The 22,094-nt window shown below is 33.9% G+C and overlaps 3 protein-coding genes across 5 annotated transcripts; 1 reads left to right on the top strand and 2 right to left on the bottom strand.

Moving 5' to 3' along the window:
- Positions 1 to 5,648: 5,648 nt before the first annotated feature.
- On the top strand, positions 5,649 to 8,172 carry LOC104210485 (acyl carrier protein 3, mitochondrial). Of its 3 annotated transcripts, XM_070145727.1 has the most exons (5): positions 5,661 to 5,769; positions 6,575 to 7,019; positions 7,130 to 7,324; positions 7,414 to 7,627; positions 7,754 to 8,172. In XM_070145727.1, the coding sequence occupies exons 3-5, from the start codon at positions 7,308 to 7,310 to the stop codon at positions 7,943 to 7,945; spliced, it is 423 nt and encodes a 140-aa protein (XP_070001828.1). In that variant the 5' UTR covers positions 5,661 to 5,769; positions 6,575 to 7,019; positions 7,130 to 7,307; the 3' UTR covers positions 7,946 to 8,172. The 3 variants fall into 3 exon arrangements, with proteins under 3 accessions (XP_009757695.1, XP_070001828.1, XP_070001827.1); XM_070145726.1 differs by having other exon boundaries at positions 6,575 to 7,324; XM_009759393.2 differs by lacking the exons at positions 6,575 to 7,019; positions 7,130 to 7,324 and having other exon boundaries at positions 5,649 to 5,769.
- On the bottom strand, positions 8,139 to 11,600 carry LOC104210486 (uncharacterized). Its single transcript, XM_009759394.2, has 2 exons — positions 11,257 to 11,600; positions 8,139 to 8,807 (listed from the first exon to the last, which is right to left on the bottom strand). The coding sequence occupies exons 1-2, from the start codon at positions 11,558 to 11,560 to the stop codon at positions 8,467 to 8,469; spliced, it is 645 nt and encodes a 214-aa protein (XP_009757696.1). The 5' UTR covers positions 11,561 to 11,600; the 3' UTR covers positions 8,139 to 8,466.
- A 2,981-nt stretch (positions 11,601 to 14,581) lies between these two features.
- Positions 14,582 to 20,546, bottom strand: LOC104210487 (fumarylacetoacetase). Its single transcript, XM_009759395.2, has 14 exons — positions 20,246 to 20,546; positions 19,196 to 19,274; positions 18,770 to 18,828; positions 18,561 to 18,685; positions 18,307 to 18,381; positions 17,689 to 17,764; positions 17,432 to 17,531; positions 17,288 to 17,347; positions 17,085 to 17,155; positions 16,932 to 16,994; positions 16,523 to 16,587; positions 15,998 to 16,094; positions 15,725 to 15,850; positions 14,582 to 14,889 (listed from the first exon to the last, which is right to left on the bottom strand). Exons 1-14 carry the CDS (start codon positions 20,447 to 20,449, stop codon positions 14,827 to 14,829), a joined length of 1,263 nt encoding a protein of 420 aa, XP_009757697.1. The 5' UTR covers positions 20,450 to 20,546; the 3' UTR covers positions 14,582 to 14,826.
- Positions 20,547 to 22,094: the final 1,548 nt, after the last annotated feature.

Below are 22,094 nucleotides of genomic sequence, written 5' to 3'. Positions count from 1 at the left end.
ACTAACTCATATCTATTCTATCACCACTGCTACGTGTCTGCTCGAAAGACGTACACTTGTAAATTCTAAATTTTACCCAATACAAATATTCTAACCTCTACCACCGTAATAGAAACTTGGCAGTTTATACACTGCTACACTAACCTTTAAGATTAAAAGGTATATATATATATATATATATATATATATATATATATATATATATATATATATATATATATCAACTTGGTATTATTAGTATTTTTTTCTCTTTTCTTTGTCCCTATTAATTGTTTCTTAATCTTATGTAAGGAGGTTTGGCAACTTTCCACAGGAAAAGGAGATGAACACAAATGCTAAAATAGAGAAGGTTCCAAAATTTATGGACGAGGATGAAACGTATGGTTTAGTGTCTTTTTCTGTCTTAGTTTGAGGTTGTTTTTGTCTCAATCTTATTTTCTGTTTAGTGGCTTTTGTTTCCTATTTCCAACTTAAGACAAAGGGGCTTCATATTTTGATATGGGCAGTGTTCAATGGGCTTCATTGTTTGACATTTGTATGGGATTTGTATTCAAATTCTTAGAGCTCAGACCTAATGACTTAATTTGCGGGGAAAGGCACGGTTAGCCACTAATAACATATGTATTTACTTTTAAGCCACTGTTTAAAATATTTTTAGTCTTTAGCCACTGCTTTAGTAAACTTTAACTGCCCGAAGGAAAATACCCTTCTGCTCATGTCCTTAACTTTTGAACTTAACTTCAGGACTACATGTCCTTAACTTTTGAACTTATAACTCTAAGTTTAGGACCTCAGGACTACATGTCCTTAACTTTTGAACTTGTAACTGTAAGTTCAAGACCAAGTGTCCTTAACTTTTGAGCTTGTTAGTCTAAGTTCAGGACATATTGTCCTTAACTTTTGGGCTTCTTAGCCTAAGTTTAGGACATATTGTCCTTAACTTTTGAGCTTGTTAGTCTAAGTTCAGGACCTATTGTCCTTAACTTTTGAACTTGTAACAGTAAGTTCATGACCTATTGTCCTTAACTTTTGGGCTCTTAGCCTAAGTTCAGGACCTATTGTCCTTAACTTTTGAGCTTGTTAGTCTAAGTTTAGGACTTCAGGACCTATTGTCCTTAACTTTTGAACTTGTAACTGTAAATTCCGGACCTGTTGTCCTTAACTTTTGAACTTGTTAGTCTAAGTTCATGACCTATTGTCCTCAACTTTTGAACTTGTAACTGTAAGTTCCGGACCTATTGTCCTTAACTTTTGAGCTTGTTAGTCTAAGTTCAGAACCAAGTGTCCTTAACTTTTGAACTTGCAATTCTAAGTTCAGGACCAAGTGTCCTTGACTTTTGAACTTGGAACTCAAAGTTCAGGACCAAGTATCCTTAACTTTTGAACTTCTAACTGTAAATTCAGGATCCATAACGTAGCAGAAAACCAAACGTTATTTATATCTTTTCACAAATAAAAATAATAATAATTGCAATTTACATATAAGATTGATGTCAAATTACACAACAGAAAGCTAATAACAAAAAGAAACAACTTTATTTTTGAATTTTTTTTGATTTTTTTTTTTTTTTTGAAAATTTAGATCTCTCAGTTTTCCAATCAAAATTCAATTCCATAAAATGGTAAAGGGTCCCATCAACTAAATGGAAACAGTACAGTCAAAACCACGACATATAACAAATAATAACTATCAGATTAATTAAAACATGAAGCCTAAAAAACAACAAGAACCTAACCAACCAAAAGAAAAAGAAAAATAAATAAAGTTGGAAAAGTGGTCTGCCTTTGAATTTAGGAAGTGGGATGAAGTTGGGGAAGAACTTACTGCATGGGGGAGAGAATTAACGAGTTTTAGAAATTTTGATCAGGAGAAAGGGTTTTGAAATTTTGATACAAGGTTTGGGATGGAAAAGAGATAGAAGAAAGGGTGACTTCGTCTTCTCATATTAATTTTAATAGAGTAGTGGCTACTTTTGCTCAACATTAAAAATACTGGATAAAAAGTTAATACCACTTTAAAGAGTGACTACCCCACGCCATTTCTACTTAATTTGCCACGGCTGGAGTTTCGATCTTTTTTGGGCTTCCCCTTTTTTGTTGGCATTTTAATCGCGGGCTAGCAGCATATGGATAGTAAATATATATTTGAGGAATTTACATAAAATACAATATTTTAAAGACTTATTTATAATCCCTGTAATTACTTTTAGTACAACTTATTTTAAATCTTACCTTTTTAATTAAACTATGTACAACTTTTCATATCCTAAAATTTCTCCCTTGAGATTTTCTCTCACTTAAAAGATATCTCTTTCTGATTCTCTCTCATCTAACGTATCTATCACTATCAATTTTCTCCCCGATTTCTCCAATAAAAGATATTCCAGTATATTACAATCGTCTATCCCCCTTTTCTTCGTCCCATATATTCTGTATAGGTCAAAATAGATTGCTCAGAAAATCATGAACAGTGATAGTAGAGATAATGTTCAGATTGAAGAAACATTGAACTGGAAAAAAAAAACAAATATTATTAACAAGTAATACACAATATAATATATACATATACTATGTATTAATGTATATTTTCTTTGAGATTTTCATACCTAAAACATATCTTTATATATCTCGCTTGAGATTCTCTCTTACCTAAAACATATATATCCATATTAAGTTTTTTTCAATTTCTCCATTAAAGGATTCGAGTATATCCCAATGTCCCAAGCCTCTCCCCCATTATTAAAAAATATATCTCCTGTATACTAATAATAAATATAGCATATAATATATTTTATAGTATAAATTTATATGAAAATATATATAAATATACAATACAACATACCTTCAGTGTATAGTATCACTTTAGTTCATCTGACGTATACGTTGAGGGAAAAAAAATATGATGTATACTACTAATAAATATCGTATACAATATATGATATAATATAAACTTATATGACATTGGTATAAGTATACAATACAACATACCTTTTATTGTATAATACCATTTTAGTTTATCGGATATATACCACTGTGAATATAATATACAATACATTATATAATATAAACTTATATGACACTTGGTATATATATATAATATACAATACTTCATATCTTTGTTATATGATGGTACATTAGTTCCTATTGAATTATTTTAGTATTAAAGTTTACATGCTATATATTGATTTTGATGTATTTTGTTTCCTTTTTTGGGCAAATTTTATTTAAAGATTATTTCTCCTACTAATGTAACGAATGGATTGTTTGTTGAGAATGTGGTTGAGAAGGAGAATAAAATAAAAATAAAAAATGAAGAATTTTTCGTATTTAGTTTCCTTATGGCCTTTCCTTATTTATAGGGATTGTGATAGAGTATTTTTAGGGAACAATTGATTTTATTAAATATGTTTTGATATTCAGTTTCTCATTTATAGGATGCTACCATATATAAGAGCTATTTCTTTTATCCTTTTACCGTGTTTAAGTTGTAGAATATGTTAATTACTTTATAGTTGTAGATTATGAAACATTTTACGATTCTACATGTATTTATGTAAACTTCCCATTTTTGGCTCGATTGTTCGAATTGAAATTGTCAATCAATAAATTTCAAAGGTGTTTGACTCTCCACCATTGACAGACATTAAAAAAAAAATTCGAAACCTTGAATTCAAATTAGGATTTTTTTAAAAATTTTATTTGTTTGGATTTGGTGTTATTGCAAACGATTGAGAATATTCTATGGAGTTTATATCTCGATTTTGAGGATATTTGGTGAAGATTAGATTTGATTTTGGTTGGATTTTCATATTGAAATTCGAAAAAGAAGAAGATGAAGAAGAAAAAGACGACATGATATATAATATACATATAAAATTGTATTAGAGTTTTATAATAGTTTTATGAAATTTGTATGTAAATTATATTTGTTCTAATTATGACTTAAAATAGGTAACACACAATTGGAATGAGTCTTGTTTAGATGGAAGGACAATTTGGACTTCATTCCCTTCAATTACGCCATTATTCAAGCAAAGAACTCCATAATTTAAGGCAATAATAATGAATTGTATATAAATTGTACGAAAAATTTGTTTAAGGCGGATAATGTACAAAATTTAAATAATTTTGGCAAATAGATTTAAAATATTGTATAGAAATGAAAAAATCCTAATGAATTCTATATTTAAACTCCCTATAAGAAGAAGAGATTACAACTCAATTGGGTTGATTAACCACGAAATCCAATTGGGCTGGTGCTTAGTTGGGCTATCTCATACGCGGCCCAACTTGTATGCACAAGGGGTGAAAATGACACCAGGTAGCCACTTTTATACATGTTGTTTAAAGAATATCCAGAATTTATAATGTATTTAAAAAATTAGTCATTTCGCTCAATCTTCAGGACACGACATCCTAGAGTTTAAATCTCAAAATTCAAATTTTAGAACATCGTGTCCTAAAGTTCGAAAATTGTGTTCATAAGTTAGAACCTTATGTCCTGAATTTTAAATTTATAGTTCAATAATTTAGGACACTTAATATTGAATTTCAAATTAGCAGCTCAAAAATTCAAAATACTAAGCCTTGAATTTCCAAATTCAGGAAACTTAGTCCAAGAGTTTAAACCTCAAAATTCAAACTTCACGATATCGTGTCCTAAAGTTCAAAAATTGTGTCCAGAAATTCGAATCTTGTATCCTGAATTTTAAATTAGTAGTTTAGAAATTCAGGACAATTAGTCCTAAATTTCAAATTAGCAGCTCAAAAATTCAGGATACTAAGGATACTTAGTCCTGAAGTTTGGGTGAATTGACTAATATTTAAATACAATGTAAATTATGAAAATATTTTAAATAGCGTGCTTAAATATGGCTTTTGCTGCACTTCGCCCTGCAAAAAGGCCATCATGGTAGAAATAACATCAGGTAGCCATTCTAGAGGGCTTCTATCTAAAAATTAGGCAGCGTATCTTGCATTTCAGTTTCTCAGGTCAATTTTTTCAGGATAGAAAGTCCTGAAATTAAGATTTTTAGTTCAAATTTTCTGGACAAAATAAGTACGGGCCAATTCCTAAATAACAACCCAAAGAATGGCTATTTATGTATGTAAAAATAGCATGGTATAGCCAGTTTTCAGACTGGTCATTCAAAAATAGCCAGCATTTACGAAGTCAATGAAAATAGCCATTATTTTGCTGAAACAGAGACCGGTCCAGAATAATATATCGGAGTTCGGTGCACCCACGTATGAACTCCAACATATTATGCTGAACCGGTATACTTTGTTGATTCCAGTATAATATACTAGAGATTGGAGCACCGGTGCTCCAAACTCCAGTATATTATACTGGACAATTATACTTGCTGGAACTCTAGTATATTATGTTGTAGTTCTAGTGTACTTATGCTGGAACTCCATCATATTATGCTAGAGTTCCAGCATACTTATCCTGGAACTCCAGTATAATATACTGGCGTATTTTTCGGGTTTGAACAGTGTTTTCGCTCGGATTTATCTTTACATGAAAAATGGCTAAATTTCGATTACTTTTGAAACTGAGCTATTTTTGAACGACTAGTTGTAAATCTGGCTATTTTTTAATTTCTCCCTTATGTATTTTCCCCACGGGCCATGTGTTCCATATCCCCGGCCCAGAACCACCCCCGTGCAAATTTCAGTTCGTTGAGGCAATAAAGCAAACAGAAGAGTATCTTAAAATTACACTCCCTACAGAATCAGAAACATCTAAGAAGAAAGCTAAAATTGGTAAGTTTTCTGCTACTTTCTCAGCTGTTTCATTTCTTTCTATATATATCTTTTAGCATTCTGCCTAACAAGAACGTGGACTTTTACTATTTACTCTTATTATTATCACTTGAAAACTATGTGAGTCGGTATTTCAAGTTGTAATCTTTAATGGGTGCTATGAAAGCTAACATTTCGAATTCGGTGCTTTGGTTTATCATGAATTAATGGGTGTCATTAAATTAACACTGTTCAGGTTATAAACTTAACATTTTGAATTTCGTTCTTTGACTTATAATTGGAGTTATAAAGCTGATTATCAAAAAAAATTATAATTGGTGTTATAAAGTTAATATTTTTAATGGATATTTTGAAAGTTAGCATTTTGCACCCTAGGGTGTGGCCTAGTGGTAACTGGTAGGTGAGAGCAAACCTTGGATATTAAGGTTCACACAAAGGACACTAAGTGATTCTTCCCAATATGCTAAGCCTTAATAGGCAGAGTTATCCGGTACTTGTGCTTGTGGGAGGTAGCAAGTACCAAGTGGAATAGTCGCAAGCTGGCGTTGACATCATCGTTATTTAAAAAAAAAATGGAAGTTAACATTTTGATTTTGGTTCTTTAGTTTTAATAGGTTTTATGAAAATTAACATTTTGAATTGGTTCTTTTATGTGGATTTTGAAAGCATAACGGGGCAATTTTGATGCCCTTTTGAATTCGGAGTTTTGTTGTTGTTATAAATCTGATAGATATCTTCATAACTGAGTAGTTATGGATTGAGTAGCACTTTCACTTGTTTCCTTTGGCATTATCCTGATTGGCAGGCAATAAGCTCCAGCAGTTTAGTTTCTGTTATCTAAGACTAGATCTGAAACTTCAATCTGATTCAATGGTAAGTTTGAAATAATTATAGTGGGTTGTGGATTGAGAAATTTATGTGGGACATTACGGGGTTGGGATCATTCTTGTCGTATGTAAGGCAATGATGTTTTCAAGGACATCATTTCGTGGAACAAGTAAGATAAGTATATTTTCAGGATATATTTTCAGGGCTAACAACAAAGAAACATCTCATATCAAAAGGCAAGGCATTCCAGTCAAAAGAGGTAGTAACACTTTCGCGTCATATGATCATATACTTGTGGAGAAAAGGCGTGTTAAGTCTTAGAATACCATAGACATGTGAGTGTTGGCTGTTAAAATAAGCCTTGTTATAAGATACATGGACTACAACATGTAAGTATCAGTATGTCAAGACGGGTACTTAAGGTACATTACTTTCTCTTCTCTACAAATTTGTTTATAGCACGTGGTTGTTAAGCAAACTTGCTGACAGTTTTTCATGTCAGAGACTTACAGTTGTCAACTATTTTACTCAGACTCGGCAGGGTAAACACAATTGTAATTGAAGGATAAAATGTGCAACGGCTATTTGGATTTAACAGATTCTTCAGACACTTGACAAACTTATCTTGGTGAATCTCCTAATACATAGATATGAAACAGGAAACATTGAGAATAAATGCCTAACCTTGATGCTAGTACATTTGTTATGAAATGGAATTGCTCTATAGGTCGTGCTACATCTCTTCGCCTTCTTTCTTTTGCATGTTCTAATCTCCTAAACTGCTTTTGCACATCCTAATATGTCGACTTATTGTAGGTTCAAAATGCAAAGCTTGAGATCCTCTATTCTGAAGTATGTGAGGGTTAGGATCCCATTGCAAGTACAGTTTCAAGCTGAAAATCGGAATGTGTTAAATATACTCAATTTGCAAATACGCACTTGCAGCTTTTCTGGTGCCACCAATCAGGATGAGATAAAAGAACGAGTGCTTAACCTGGTGAAGAAATTTGACAAGATTGATGCAACCAAGGTACGGTCATCTATTTTTGTTATCAGAGTTTTTCTCAAGCTTTCTTAACGGATAATGTCAACTCAACACTTCTTTTGTTGCAAACTATGAGTCAAATAGTGGAGCTGAATTCTAAATCTTTTACAGGTTAATGAGAGTGCTGATTTCCAGAAGGATTTGAGCCTAGACAGCTTAGATAGAGTGGAACTTGTCATGGCTTTCGAACAAGAATTCTCAATTGAGATACCTGATGAAGAAGCAGACAAACTTAAATGTTGTGCTGATGTCGCTCAATATATCATTTCTGGGGCTGAGAAGAAAGACGGGAAGACTTCATAAGTAATTTTTTAGTTAGCATCATATCATCGAAAAAGACAAGGTTTCTTCTGAACATTTCGCCTGGATAGTTTGTATGACAAGCTGTTGAGCCCAAGTATTACATCGTCCTCAACTTTCTTCTAGCTCGTCTTTCAGTTTTTGTGGATCCATGTGAATGTTTGCTACATTTACTCACCACAATTTAAGTAATTGATTCTGCAGTGAATATGCTTATATATTTCGTCGAACTTTTGTGCATCTGTATGACTATATGAAAGGCTACTCATATTCTGAGTGGAAATACATGTACCTGTTACACATCGTTCATACAAGAAACTTGTATTTACATCTCTCTCTCTCTCTCTCAAGAAACTTGTATCTATATATTTCTCTCACTCACACACATACATAATCTTGTCGTGGGAGGAATCACAAGACAAACTGCGGGCTAATACCAGCATGTTCCGAGCTAAATCCAACAACCCAATATTTGTGACTGAAGCGCCAACAGAATGAGTTGTTGGACATGCTCATTTTTTGCCCTAAATGATGCTTACAGTTTCTTGTTGCTTTTTGTCAACTCTCTTTCTGCACCTTTGTGAAACTTTAGGGGTCAGATGAATTGTATCTGTCGTGTAAGTACGGATGCCATCACCGATAGAAGTAAGCTCGAGTCCTTTGTGTTTTCCTCTAAAAGCATGTCCACAAATGGTGTTTCTTGGCAGATGTAGTACTTTAACTAGACATGTTTTTTCCAAGTTTGGAATAGCATGAAGATGAGAAGGAAGATCAATAAGGAATTCTCCATCTTCATCTGTAGTGTTTCTTGCCCATGATCTTCTTGCCTTTCCACTAGATCCACAGAACACAGCCACTGATGCACCTGAAATATGTTGTCACATATATGATTAGTAATGAAGGGAAGCCCTGGCGTAACTGGTAGTTGTTGCCGTATGATCATGAGGTCACGGGTTCAAGCCGTGGAAACAGCATCTTACAGAAATACAGGCAAGGTTGTGTACAATAGACCCTTGTGGTCCAACCCTTCCCCGTACCCCGCGCATAGCGGGAGCTTAGTGCACCAGGCTGCCCTTTATATATGATTAGTAGTGAAGGAGAGCCTTGGCGTAACGGATAAAGTTGTTGCAGTGTGACCATGGGGTCACGGGTTCTAGCCGTGGAAACAACATCTTGCAGAAATGCAGGGTAAGGTTGCGTACAATAGACCCTTGTGGTCCGGCCCTTCCCCGGACCTCGCGCATAGCGAGAGCTTAGTGCATCGGGTTGCCCTTTATATATGATTAGTAGTGAAGGTGAGCCTTGGCGTAACCGGTAAAGTTGCTGCCATGTGATCATGAGGTCACAGATTCGAGCCGTGAAGCATCTTACAGAAATACAGGGTATGGCAAATTACTGGAGATTTAGTATATGAATCCTCTGTATCTACGGCTATTAATTCAGCTTTCTAAGGACTAATGTTTGTTAAATTATTTTTACATTTTTTATCAACCTATTGCAAATTTTCTACTTTATCAAGTTACCGCAATACAACAACTAGTCAACTACTGCTGCTACGCTTCAGTTCCAAATGCCATATGATTTTTCACTGAACATATTTCTCCATGTAAACTCTATCCAGCTATGGAAATTCATCGCATATGGCGAGAAACCAATCCATTAATTTTAACACGAAATATAGATATATATATATGCATATGCAGTAATACTATATTGGCCTATTATTTTATTTTGTTTACTATTTTTTGTTCCAATAACACTATCCTTTGGTAGAATCCTACCTTACTAAAAACTCCATGCCACCTACCATGGGCGTTTTTCTGATATTTACGTTGATAGCCTCAAGTCAGTTCAAGCTACTACAAATGAATTACAGACAGAAAAAAAATACCTAATATTTTTTGTTTTCACTGAGAATTGAACCTGAGACCTCATGATTTTCAACCATGTGGAAGCAACGTGAGTTATCATATAGATTCTCCTACAAGTTCCAAAATTTTATATTTGTTCCTGCCTTTTCTTAATACTCTCTCTGGTCCACAATAAGTAACCAATTTACTTTTTTATTTTGGTCCAAAATAAGTGTCCATTTATATAATCAAGAAAAAATTCAATTTGTTTTTTCAAAATTACCCTTATGTACGTATCCCTAAAAAGTCATTTACTCCTCACATTTGAGAAGAGAATCAAGTACTACTATAACTAATTAACTATGGTGCAACATTTAATAAAGGGTAGTTTAGTCATACTAACTATTTTCGTCTAGAATTTAGTATTTTCTTAATGGGTATGCCAAAAGCAAATTGGTCACTTATTATGGACCGGGGAGTAATACCTTTTCTCTTTTCTGTTTTTTTTTTTAAACTTTACTTTTAGAAGCATAGGTTCAATAAATGCAATATCTCTCTGATATAATAACTGTTAAGGACTTTATTAAAAGAAAGTCATTTCTATGCAAAGAAACGTTCTAAATTAAATGAATCCTAATGTTCCATGAATGGAGTAAGTTTAACATTAAACTGAGTTTTATTGATGATACAGATCTACCTATTGTTTAATTAACAACACAAACTGTCCTAATTTAATTTTAGGACGTTTCAACTTTCAACTATTAATTATTTATCTGCAAATTAAAATGTTCAAAACTAGATAACTAGTACTATATATATACACGTAAAAATAAATTTGATAAATGTTGAGTTTTGGCTTCAAATATACAGTAACACAATTATGCATGCCATTGCACTAAGCTAAGAGAATTTTAAAGAATATTTCTATAGACAATTTATAATAAACTTGGACACATACATAATCCTAATGAAACGAACGATTGTCTCACTACACTTTTTCCAAACATTATTTTTAACAAGAAAAAATCATTAGTCCTAGAATAAGAAAGACACAGATTAAAGATCTACGTCTTTAAACTATGATGTCTCAAGTTCAAATACTAGCGGAGACACGCGGCTTTTTTTCATTTATCCAAATTTTGATGGACAAAATTACCAGATATTTGTGTTAGTGGAGGTAACAAGTACCTCGTGAAAAAGGCGGAGCCAGGGTTTGAAGTTTATGAATTCTGAATCTGCCGCCGAACTGGGTTCGCAGTTAAATATTTATACATACTAGTACTTAATAAATTTTCTAATATAAAATAGGGTCTAAGTAAAAACTATTGGGTTCATCCGAACCCGTAAACCATACACTACCTCCGCCCCTGCTATGTGAAATTATGCAAGGTGCATGTAAGCTAGCCCCGACACTATAATTATATTTATAAAAAAAAAGATTATTGAAGAGAGAAAAACACAAACCTGGGATAGGTCGAGGACCAAGTTCTGAAATCTCATCCTTGATATTATTATTATTACAGCCAGAATTATTATCACAAACAACTTTTCCATGAATAAAAACAGTTGAAAGCTTTTCTTCTCCATAACCAGCCATTTTTATCATATCTTCACTCATAATAATTGATTCAACTATAGAAACTCTCTCTATAGCCAAACTTTCAAGAACAAGAAATGAGAAAAAGAAGAAGAAAAACATAAAGATTTTGCTCATTTTTGTCTTCACAATTTTATTGTGTCCAAAAAATGTGCTGAAGAAAAAATTCATAATCTTTATATTGTTGATAATGAAAAATAAATAAAACTTGGTAAAGATCATATATCAGATGGAATGAAGAGAAAATGAAACGCTACCATCTTTGGTTTTATATAGAAGCTTTTGCATGGTTCACATGCCCTTTTCAATTACTTTCTTTATTACTACTAATATTACATTTATAACCTTGAGCTTCCTTAATTCAACAAGAAACCGAAATTTTAATTAATTCAGGCTTTTAACATTTAATTAGATGCTTAAATGCATTAGTGATCTATTAAAAAAACTCACGATCGTTAACTTTAATTTGTTTTTCCTCATTAACCACTTTTTTTTGTTTTGCATGTTATTTACGTATGAAAATGGGTTTTAATTTTTATATAGTGATACTGTAAAAGAATTTTTTATAATTATGACGTCAATTAAAATATAATTACATATACCGTCCATAAAAATGAGACTAATTAGAGCCCGTTTGGCCATGATTTTTCTTTTTTCGAAAATTTTTCACTTTTTTTATTTCTAAATCAGTGTTTGTCCATAAAAATTTCAATTTTCACTTGAGGATGAATTTTAGAATTTTTCGAAAATTTGAAAAACTTCAAAAAGATATTTTCTCAACAAAAAAAAAATCACTCAGATCACTCGCAGAAATTCAAAAACAACCAAAAATTATATTTAAGTCCAAACACAACTCTAATTTTCAAATACCATTTTTACTTGAAAAAAATATTTCATATTTTTCGAAAATTTACAATTCTTATGTCCAAACACCCACTAAGTAACTTGAAAAATAAGGCAGATTATTTCTTAAACATGATAATAATACACCTAAAATCATATAGGGTAGAAAGTATTTCATATAACCAATGTATATAAATTAAATTCAATGAACATCAACTCAAAATGTGGTGTTAGACTCTAATTCTTATTACATTGTACCAACCACTAGCTAATTAAATGTGCTTTCGAGTTTTTGCTTCTATGATCGGAATTTTTTTTTTTTTTTTTGAGTTCATGTGCAAGGAGTTATATATATATATGAAAAAGAAAAAAATTATAATATTCAACTAATATTAGAGAGAAAAGAGAAAAGGGTATTTTAGCCCTTTTAAGAAATGGTAGTAGTTGACATCATAAGATAGGGGTAAAATAGTAAAATCATTAATTTGAAAGAGGAAGAAATTTGAAGTTGGAAAGAAATATTGGAAGGTTAACTATCAGGTTGGTAGCCTAATTCTATCACTTATATATTTCTTTATTCATAAAAATAAAAATAAAATATAATTAAGGTATACAAAGCTTTAAAGCCCCACCAAGTGTTAATGTCTTCAACTACATTGAGCTCTTTGCAGGCAAGCAAAGCAAAATCTTTATTACTTACTAAAGAATTTTGAGTAGTCAACTTGTCAAGCTTAGGACAAAAAAAATTGTCAAACCTACCTCAACCATCTAGATCTTCACATAGGGAGAGTTGCGGGTACGGACGAAATCAGTAACTTTTGCTTAGACTTTATAGTCAGAGGTGGATTGATGATTTGAAGGTTGCGGGATACTTTTTTATTCAACGAAAATCTGCTTTGTATATAGGATGTCTATTATTAATATATTATTATTTTTTTAGGATATATACATATATATATGAAATTTTTATCGAACTTTTACGGGTGCTTGTGACCCTCTACCTATTGCAGAGGTTCGGCTTTGTCCATAGTTATATTAAATTTTTTATCAATTATATATAAATATTTGATTACGCTAAAACAAGCAATAAGTTTGATGATAAATTCTAAGCCTATAAACTTCAAATCCGATCTTCGTCTCTGAATGCAAAACACTAAAATATACGCACTTTTTTCCATTAAAATCTTTAGGTTTCTTTGCATCATAAAACATCCATAAGATAAGAGACCACTTTTTTGTTGAACAAATTCCACTAAAGTAAAAGACCGGCTCTCGGGTCTATTGAATTAAATCATCTATATTAGTATCAATTTTCTAGTTCCCTTCCTTTTCATAATTTAACAAATATTTAAACAATTACGTCAGTTAAAAGGTCAAATACTGCAAGCAAGGGTGGCGCAGAATTGGGGGGAAAATAAAAAATAGTCAGATTTATAACTGATAATTAAAAAATAGTCATAGTTTCAGAAGTAATTAAAATTTAGCCACTTTTTATGTAAAAATAAAATTTGAACAAATACACTTTAAAAATCTGGAAATATTCCACCATAATATGCTGGAGTTTGAATTTTTTTACATATAAGCTTCTAGCATCGTGTGTTGGAGTCCCAACATAATATACTGGAAGTTTATATGCAGGAGCTCCATAATCCCGCATATTATGCTGGAACTTTTTGTGTTTCAACAAAACAATGGCTATTTTTCAATGACTTTGTAAACGCTGTTTATTTTTCGGATCAATCCGAAAACTGGCTAGCCCGTGCTATTTTCACAACAGAACTGGAGACAAAGGGATTCAAAAATGTTAAAATGTCACAACTGAAAGTCAGTCCTTGACCTAAATATTTTTGTGATATACACACACATAAGTTTTACTTATACACAATATAATTTTCTGACAAATGAAATTTTATTCTGCCCTCGGGCCACTAACTGGTAAATATCTGGACAAAGTATGACTCAGTAACCTGGAAAAGAATGTAGATAACCTATTTTATAGTTATCTGGGAGTGTACAAAGGCTGAATATAAAGCTTAATATATTTTATTGTCAAACCTTGGCATTTTCCTTAGAAGAATTAGTTGTCCATTCAACTACTTAAACTAAAAATAGCCGGTGGATATATAATATATGCATATTTTATATATTATGTGTATAATTGAATATAATTATTGTATAATGTATGTACATGGCTAAAAAAAAGTAAATTATGAATATGATCGGCTATTTGTGTAAAGATTTTTATGGCTTGAGTATAAAATATGATAATTGATAGAGATACGATTTTAAATGAGAACAACTAAAGCAACAAAGAAAGTAAAACATGATAGACCTGCGATAAGATTATGCTAGATTAAAAGCACACTGGCTATTTTCATTTGATACTGAGTAGGGACATTTCAACATGAATTGGTAATTGTTTGCAGTAAAATAATGTAGAATACATAATGCTCTCACTTGTCCAAGCCAAGAGTTTGCCACAATTTCTACTGATTCTACTCCTAATTTTGATGCGAAACCAAGTCTGGAATTATTCTATGCAACAGCCAACAGTTCCCAATTGCTCATGGGCAGGACAATGTAGTAATTCATGCTCATTGTGGAGCCGGGACAATCTTCCCCGAGCATCTTCCAAAACCAACTTTGTATCCATTGCCCTGATAATAAATTGCAAATCGACTAGTATCAGACTAACAATCTCTGCATAATGTTGAGATCACAGATAAGGATAGCAAAATAACACCACTTTGGCATGGAAGGAGGAATTCAACACAAGGTCCAAGGACTCTTATCAAGAATCAGTTGAGCCACAATTGCATCTCTAAGAAATTTCATTAGGGTACATTTGCCATATTCACTAGATTCCAAAAGCGCCTTTCAGATAGCATTTATATATAAAACACAAGTACAAAGGATAGGTAACATGGAAAGAGACCACAGACAACTGAATCTCCCAAAAGCAACAAATTATAACACTGCCATAAAATTCACTCTTCAAGTATAAAGTGAGAAGTGAATTGCACCCAAAAAAAAAAAGGTTGAGAGATTCTCTCAGAAAAGAGAATGAGAAAACAGGAGGGTGGTCAATAGCAATTGACGACATCAACCTAGAGAGTGGAAATTTTGAAAAAACATAATATAATGGAAGTGCTCATCCCGTAACGGAAAACCAACATTGCACTAAGCAGATTTTCAAAATTTCACTCCAAATCAGAATTTGTATGGAGCATAGATCTTAAAAGAAGATTGAAAAAAATTAAAGAGAAATAAAGAACCACCACTTAATGTGCCAGTTTCCTGCTCTTATTCTTTTTTTTTTCCTGCTCACTCTTTTTAGGTGAAAAACTAACATCCAATGTCTACTCAGACCCTGGAAAAGAATCTCTAACATCTTATCTTTCCGGAGCGCTTGTAATTGAGTGTGTACACCATCAGCTACGGCCAACAAGGTACAAGCACGGAAATGGGCAAAGAAGGAAAGAAAAGGAGTACCTGGCAATAACCAAAGAAAGTTACTTCATCTCCATCTTCTAAGAATGTACGGGTAATTCCACCTAAAGACAGAGGTTTCTGTCCATTCCATGTCAATTCAAGCAAGCATCCATAGGATTCTGGTTCCTGGAGACGAATGGGCAAATAATAACATCAGTAAATAGTAAATGCAAGCAAATTATTCAGTAAACAGTAAGATGACAAGTCAATAAAACAAGGAAAGTTGGAGCAAGGAGCTGTAGAGGCATCATGCTGCTGAGTAGTAAATCTTACTGGTCCACTGATAGTTCCAGTTCCAAACAGGTCCCCAGGCCTTAGGTTGCAACCATTGATAGTATGGTGTGCTAGTTGTTGTGTAATCGTCCAATATCTGTATCACAGGAAAATCATTCAGCAATGCCATGGAGAAAAAAGAAATTCATGAAGTAAAGTTTCCTTTAGATTTATGTGTGTGTTACATCTCGTTCTAAACTTGATTACCCTTGAACTATTCAGCATTTGAAGAACCAGAATCCTCAAAAACTAGATGCTAAATGTTCTTGGACAATTTATTTTTTTTTGGCATCTAGGGGGGGGGGAGCTTGGTCGAGGGACAGGGCGGAGTTAGGCACAGGTGATTAATTTAGCTGTTACATGAACCATTATCTTCACCATCAAACTAATTGAACCCACTATCCTGCTGAAAGCTTTAACAGCAATAGGTATCATGATTCTGGTGAAAAACGAAATAGATTCCAAATGTTTTGGCTTGATAACTGAAGAACCATGAAATTGTAAGTCCAAGCTGCAAATACTTACAAGTGGTTGAAGTTGCTTCTTGTCACAACACATGAATCGGCTTGCCCAGAAGGTTTAATGAGAACCTTGTATAAAAAATCCACTCATTATCCAGATGATCCATGAAATTTGACCAAGCACAACAACAAACCATTATCTCCTGCTCATTTTTTTTCTTTGTTTGATAAATCAACACTAGGTAGGAAGATTCCTTCTACTCAACCAACTTTTTCCAAAAAAAAAAGGGGGGGGGGGGGGGAAGCCTGGTGCACTAAGCTCCCACTATACGCAGGATCGAAGAAGGGCCGGACCACATTGGGTCTGACGTAAGCAATCTTAGCTAGTTGCCTTAGTATTGAAAAATAAATCATTGTCAATTAAGTACTAGACATATCAAATCCTATCATGGGAAGCATAGAATAGAAGATACCTCCAAGGAAATGTCATAGTTTCTTGATGTCTTCTCCACAAGATATGTTAATGGAGAAGGGTTCTGCAGTTGAAAGAACAAAAAAAGTTCTGATCAATATGAATTTCACTGGTGAGGAACACAAGGTTTTAAGAGTTGAGAAGTCAAGACTACCTGCTTTGGGGCCTCGCATGCAAACGGTTCTAAGGCATCTAACGTCACAATCCAAGGAGATATGGTTGTGCCTGCAAGACCGAAATTGGAAAAGGATATTACCCTTAAGGTTATATTTTTAGAATACTTGCAGAAAAGGACATGAGAAACTTTAAGATAGCACGCAGTTATATCCATGCAATAAAGTCAATTGGATTTCTTACCAAAGCTCTTTCCAAGAAAGGGACCAAGAGGCACGTACTCCCATGCCTGGATATCTCTTGCTGTTTAGAATAGTAGCTTATCAGTTATCAGCACAGAATCATGCCACAAGAACTTCAAAAAGTCAAGTATATTATTAAGCATACCACTCCAATCATTCATCAAGACAAGTCCAAATATATGATCTGCAGCATCATTGACATCCACCGTTGTTCCTAGTTCATTACCAGGGCCAACTACAGCAGCCTTAAAGCATAAAGAATTACAGTGTACAAAATGGAATTAACAAACAACTCAGTAAAGAAAAGGAAGATAAATCAAAGTTGGACCAACAATAGAAAGAAAACTTGCATTTTTTATATAAGACTACGCATTTTCCAAGCTATGAGCCATAAACTCTTACCATTTCTAACTCAAAATCCAATTTTCTAGAAGGTCCAAAATACGGCGCAGAATTAACAGTTGGATGACCTTGTCCTCTGGAAGACACGTTTAAATCATAATTAGGAAAAAATGCCAACATTTATTTGTAATGAATGGAATAGTTGGAGAAATCAGGTGACACATAATCTATTCACATCAAACACCAAAACATGAATTGGTATGAACATAAGTACATAACATGCACTATTAGTGCAAAACTTGGAATTTAATTTTAAGAAGTACCAAACTTTATATTCTTTAATTTAATGAAAAAGAAGCATCATGTGCCAAGTCTCACGCTGCAGTGGAAATGCTTCATTACCAAGAATCAAATTAGAAGATTCCAATAAATTAAATGCCACAGAGGCAGGTTAAAAGATCGTTGATGTAGCTATTCACTTAGGTGCTGCGACATTGAGACCCTGCCAAAGGAGTGATTAAATCACAAAATATCCGTCATGACCTAAATGATTAATGCAAAACAATTTCCCATCAAATATGTCTTAAGCACTCCAGGATTATCTTCCTAATTTCTCTCCTCATAAATAAACTGATACAGATTGCTAGAAAGGACTGGAAAAACTACTTTTCTGTTCACCTGGGTCTAATAATATCAGTTCCAGAAATGACAATTGACGATGCTCTCCCATGGTAAGCAATAGGAAGATGGAACCTGAAAAGGGTAATCAGATTCCATGAGCAAGCATATAGATACAAAAGTACAAGGACATGAAAGTCCCTCCCTCCCTCTCCCTCCCCCTCCCCCTCTCCCCCAGAAAAGAAAATGGCTGACAAATATCATCCATGGTAATTTATACGATATTTGTACAGGTGGCTGTGTTGTCGGCATACCAATTAAGGTTGATAGGATTTTCGGGGCCACGAAAGATAGTCCCACAATTCTTGGCATGGTGCATTGATGAGAAGAAGTCCGTGTAGTCTCCAATGGCGACAGGTAGAAGCATTTGGACTTTGTCCTGAAGTATTAATCAACACAGCACAAGAATTAAGACAACACCAGTCTCCTAACAGACATGAAAAATCCAATTACCATGTCATACCATAGGCAGAAGAGCTATCTGCCTTAAAGCAGCATTGTCGCGCAGAGTTGGTTCCGTGGCTGCACAAGGACAAAACAGAATAACCCAACTTCAACTTTTCTCAAACTCCCTCTATTCTCAAACTCAATGGGCCTCAGGACATCCAATATCAGATATTGCTATGATAAGGTTGGACGGAGAATTTTAAATTTACAAGAGGTCTAAAATTTAACAAATTTATAATCTTTAAGAGTTTAACAAGTAGCATTTTTCGAGTTTCATTTGAATCCAAAATGAGACTAAAAAAAATGTGGTTTAAGTTTATATTCCAATCAAAACTTTCTTATGTATATCCAAACAGATGCGAAGGATTTAAGCTTATGACTTTGTCATACATACAATCTAACTCCATCCAAACAGGCCCTTACATGAAAGAGAAGCGCATACCTGATAACAGCTTTTGCAATGTCGCCCGAGCTTCCTTCCATGCAGGTCGTCCCAATCCCACAAATTTGTTCAAGTTAGGCTACAAATGCAAATAAGTTAGCTTATGACTTCACAGTCCCTCGACCTTGCCATTAACACAGAATTACACAAGGCTTAGTGGCTCGCCAAAAATTATGAGTTTAACTTCTATGCATGGGAATTGTAAAAAATATTTATACAATCAGACCAGTTAAAAGGTAATTGTAGATAACTTTATTTAATACTAGCATTGATTGATACCCTAAAATAAATGGCAAGCAACCTGCTTTAACAGGTTAAATTACACGGATTTGTAAAAAATTCATTAAATTGTCGGTGTATATGACTTAAATCCTATAATTATGTTGTTAGGAAATTTCCTACTGAATTGGCAATAGTAGCTAACATATAATTTGATGAAATCCAACTAGTGGAATGCTATCACTATGTACCCAGATATTTTGTCTTCTTCTTCATTCATTCTTCCTTTTTTAGGACATAACTCCAGAAAAGAGCAAGGGGAACTTAACCAATGGCACAGTATAACACTCACAAGAAAATCCAACAAAATCTATCACTTTCTTGAAACTAAGACAGGACATAACAGTTGAAAATAACAAAAAAGGAGCTCATAATTCGATGAAAATTAACTAAAACTGAACTGAGTAGTCAAAAAGGAATTCAAGTTATATGCACCAACAGTGTAAATAATACTCCAAGTCTCCAACAATCAGGTCATTTAAAAGGTACCTATCGCTAACTTTATTTAATAGCATTGATCGATAAGTAAACTATTATACCATGTAATTATACTGATCGTGTGAATATTCAATACACTATCAATGTATATAACTCAAATCCGTCAGGAAATTATACAATTCCGTCCGAACGATAGGAGAAAACAGAGCACAAAAATCGACGAAGATTACCAAAAAACTGAACTTAACGGTAGGAAATTTTCTAAACGTGCAATCAAACAGAATGCTTACTAATAAATCTTCAGAAATTAATGAAAATGAAGATAAAACCGACCTGATTGAAACAATCGGAGTTTTTGAGTAAAGGACCGTCAAATAAACCGGCGGAGCTAAGAGCCGATAAGTCCAAGACGTAATCTCCGATAGCGACGCCCGGTCGAGGTAATGAACCCGGTTCAGGCTTGAATACACCGTAAGGTAAGTTCTCGAGAGGGAAGTGAGATTCCGGTTCAACTTCAACAAACGACTTCAGCACCATGATTGATGAAGAGAAGGAAGATGAAAACGACGACGTTTGGAACTGGAGTTCAGAGCTCTCAGTGAGTGACGTGAGATACTGAAAGTAAAGTGATGACGAAAGTTTAAGAAGAATAAGAAGAGAATTTGTAGTGGACTTCGTGTATTAAATCGAACGGTGAAGATTGCGAGTTGAGAAGCGGGTAGATGAGATCAGCGGTTGATTGTCACCTATCATTCAAAGGAGCAGTCCTCCTTTTTCGTCGCTCTACACAATTCCACGTGGGTAAAAAAGGCTTATGAATAAATTGTATACGCGATTCCAAATGCGATTTATAATTCGCATTCCATCAAAAGTCGCATTTGCTTCAAATAAATCCTGTAACGTAAAATTACCATCATGTGTTTACACCAAATCTTGATTAAGTAATAAATATGTGTAAATATCTTGCATTTGTTGATTAAGTGATGAATGTTTTGGAGTGAACTAAGACACTTAGTCTCCTACGAGAAGGTTTTAAGTTGGAAAAGTTGATTGGATGTTGACTTATGTGTAAACGACCTCGGATTTGAATTTATATGGTTCGGTTAGCTTCGTTTGGTAATTTTGGACTTAGGAGTGCATTCGAGTTGTGATTTGGAGGTCTGTAATAGAATTAGACTTGAATTGGCCAAAGTTGAAATTCGACGATTTTTGGTCGGCAATGGAAATTTGGATATCGGGGTCGAATTGGATTTTCGGAAGTTGTAGTAGGTTCATGATGTCATTTTTTACTTGTGTGTAAAATTTAGAGTCAATCGAGCGTGATTTGATATGTTCAGCACTCTAATTTTGGTCGGATGCTCTTGGGAGCGTGGATCGTACCAAAGTGGTGCGGACCGCAGAGGTGAAATGTGGCCGCAGCAGAATTGTGCAGACCGCAGAAGGGGTGTGCGGCCACAGTAAAATTATGTGGACCGCAATGGAGGAAGGTCTGAAGAGTGCGACCGCAGTGATTGTCAAAGTGCGGCCGTAGTGGAATTATGTGGACCGCACAGTGAAGGTTCAAAGAGTACTATATAATGCGAGAATGGCTTCGCGGTCGCAAAGCACAACACACCAGAACACCAGTTGCAGCAAAACACTAGATTTTCTAAGTCTAAAACATCTCGTAGCCTATCCGAAACTCACCCGAGCCCTCGAGGCTCCAAACCAAACATGCACACAAGTACTTAAACATCATACGAACATGCTCGCGTGATCAAATCGCCAAAATAACACTTAAAACTACGAATTTAGCACCAAATCAAATGAAATTTTCAAGAAAGCTTTAAATTTTCTAACTTCATAATTGGACGTCCGAATCACGTCAAACCCACTCCGTTTCTCACCAAATTTTACAGACAAGTGTTAAATATCATAATGAACCTGTACCGGGCTCCGGAATCAAAATATGGACCTGATACCAACAAGATCAAATATTAACCAAATTCTTAAAACCATTAGATTTTTAGTCTTTCAATTTTCAACAAAAATTCATATCTCGAGCTAGGGATCTCGTAATTCGGTTCCAAGTATATGCCCAGGTCCCATATTTCATTACGGACCCACCGGGATCGCCAAAATATGGTTCCAGACCCATTTACTCAAAACGTTGACCGAAGTCAACTAAAATTATCTTCTAAAG

This window comes from Nicotiana sylvestris, chromosome 5, assembly GCF_000393655.2.
Source record: "Nicotiana sylvestris chromosome 5, ASM39365v2, whole genome shotgun sequence".
NCBI classification, from domain to species: domain Eukaryota; kingdom Viridiplantae; phylum Streptophyta; class Magnoliopsida; order Solanales; family Solanaceae; genus Nicotiana; species Nicotiana sylvestris.
Note: the sequence above shows the minus strand (reverse complement) of the source record. Positions and strands in the feature narration are given on the sequence as shown.

Coding starts and splice junctions, on each gene's coding strand:
- LOC104210486 (XM_009759394.2), bottom strand. CDS start 11,560: ATGAATTTTTTCTTCAGCACATTTTTTGGACACAATAAAATTGTGAAG. Junction 8,808..11,256: donor TGGTCCTCGACCTATCCCAG/GTTTGTGTTTTT, acceptor AACATATTTCAG/GTGCATCAGTGGCTGTGTTC.
- LOC104210485 (XM_070145727.1), top strand. Junction 7,628..7,753: donor ACAAGATTGATGCAACCAAG/GTACGGTCATCT, acceptor AATCTTTTACAG/GTTAATGAGAGTGCTGATTT.
- LOC104210487 (XM_009759395.2), bottom strand. CDS start 20,449: ATGGTGCTGAAGTCGTTTGTTGAAGTTGAACCGGAATCTCACTTCCCT. Junction 19,275..20,245: donor ACTCCGATTGTTTCAATCAG/GTCGGTTTTATC, acceptor TTGCATTTGTAG/CCTAACTTGAACAAATTTGT. Junction 16,095..16,522: donor AGAAGCAACTTCAACCACTT/GTAAGTATTTGC, acceptor CCTGTGATACAG/ATATTGGACGATTACACAAC.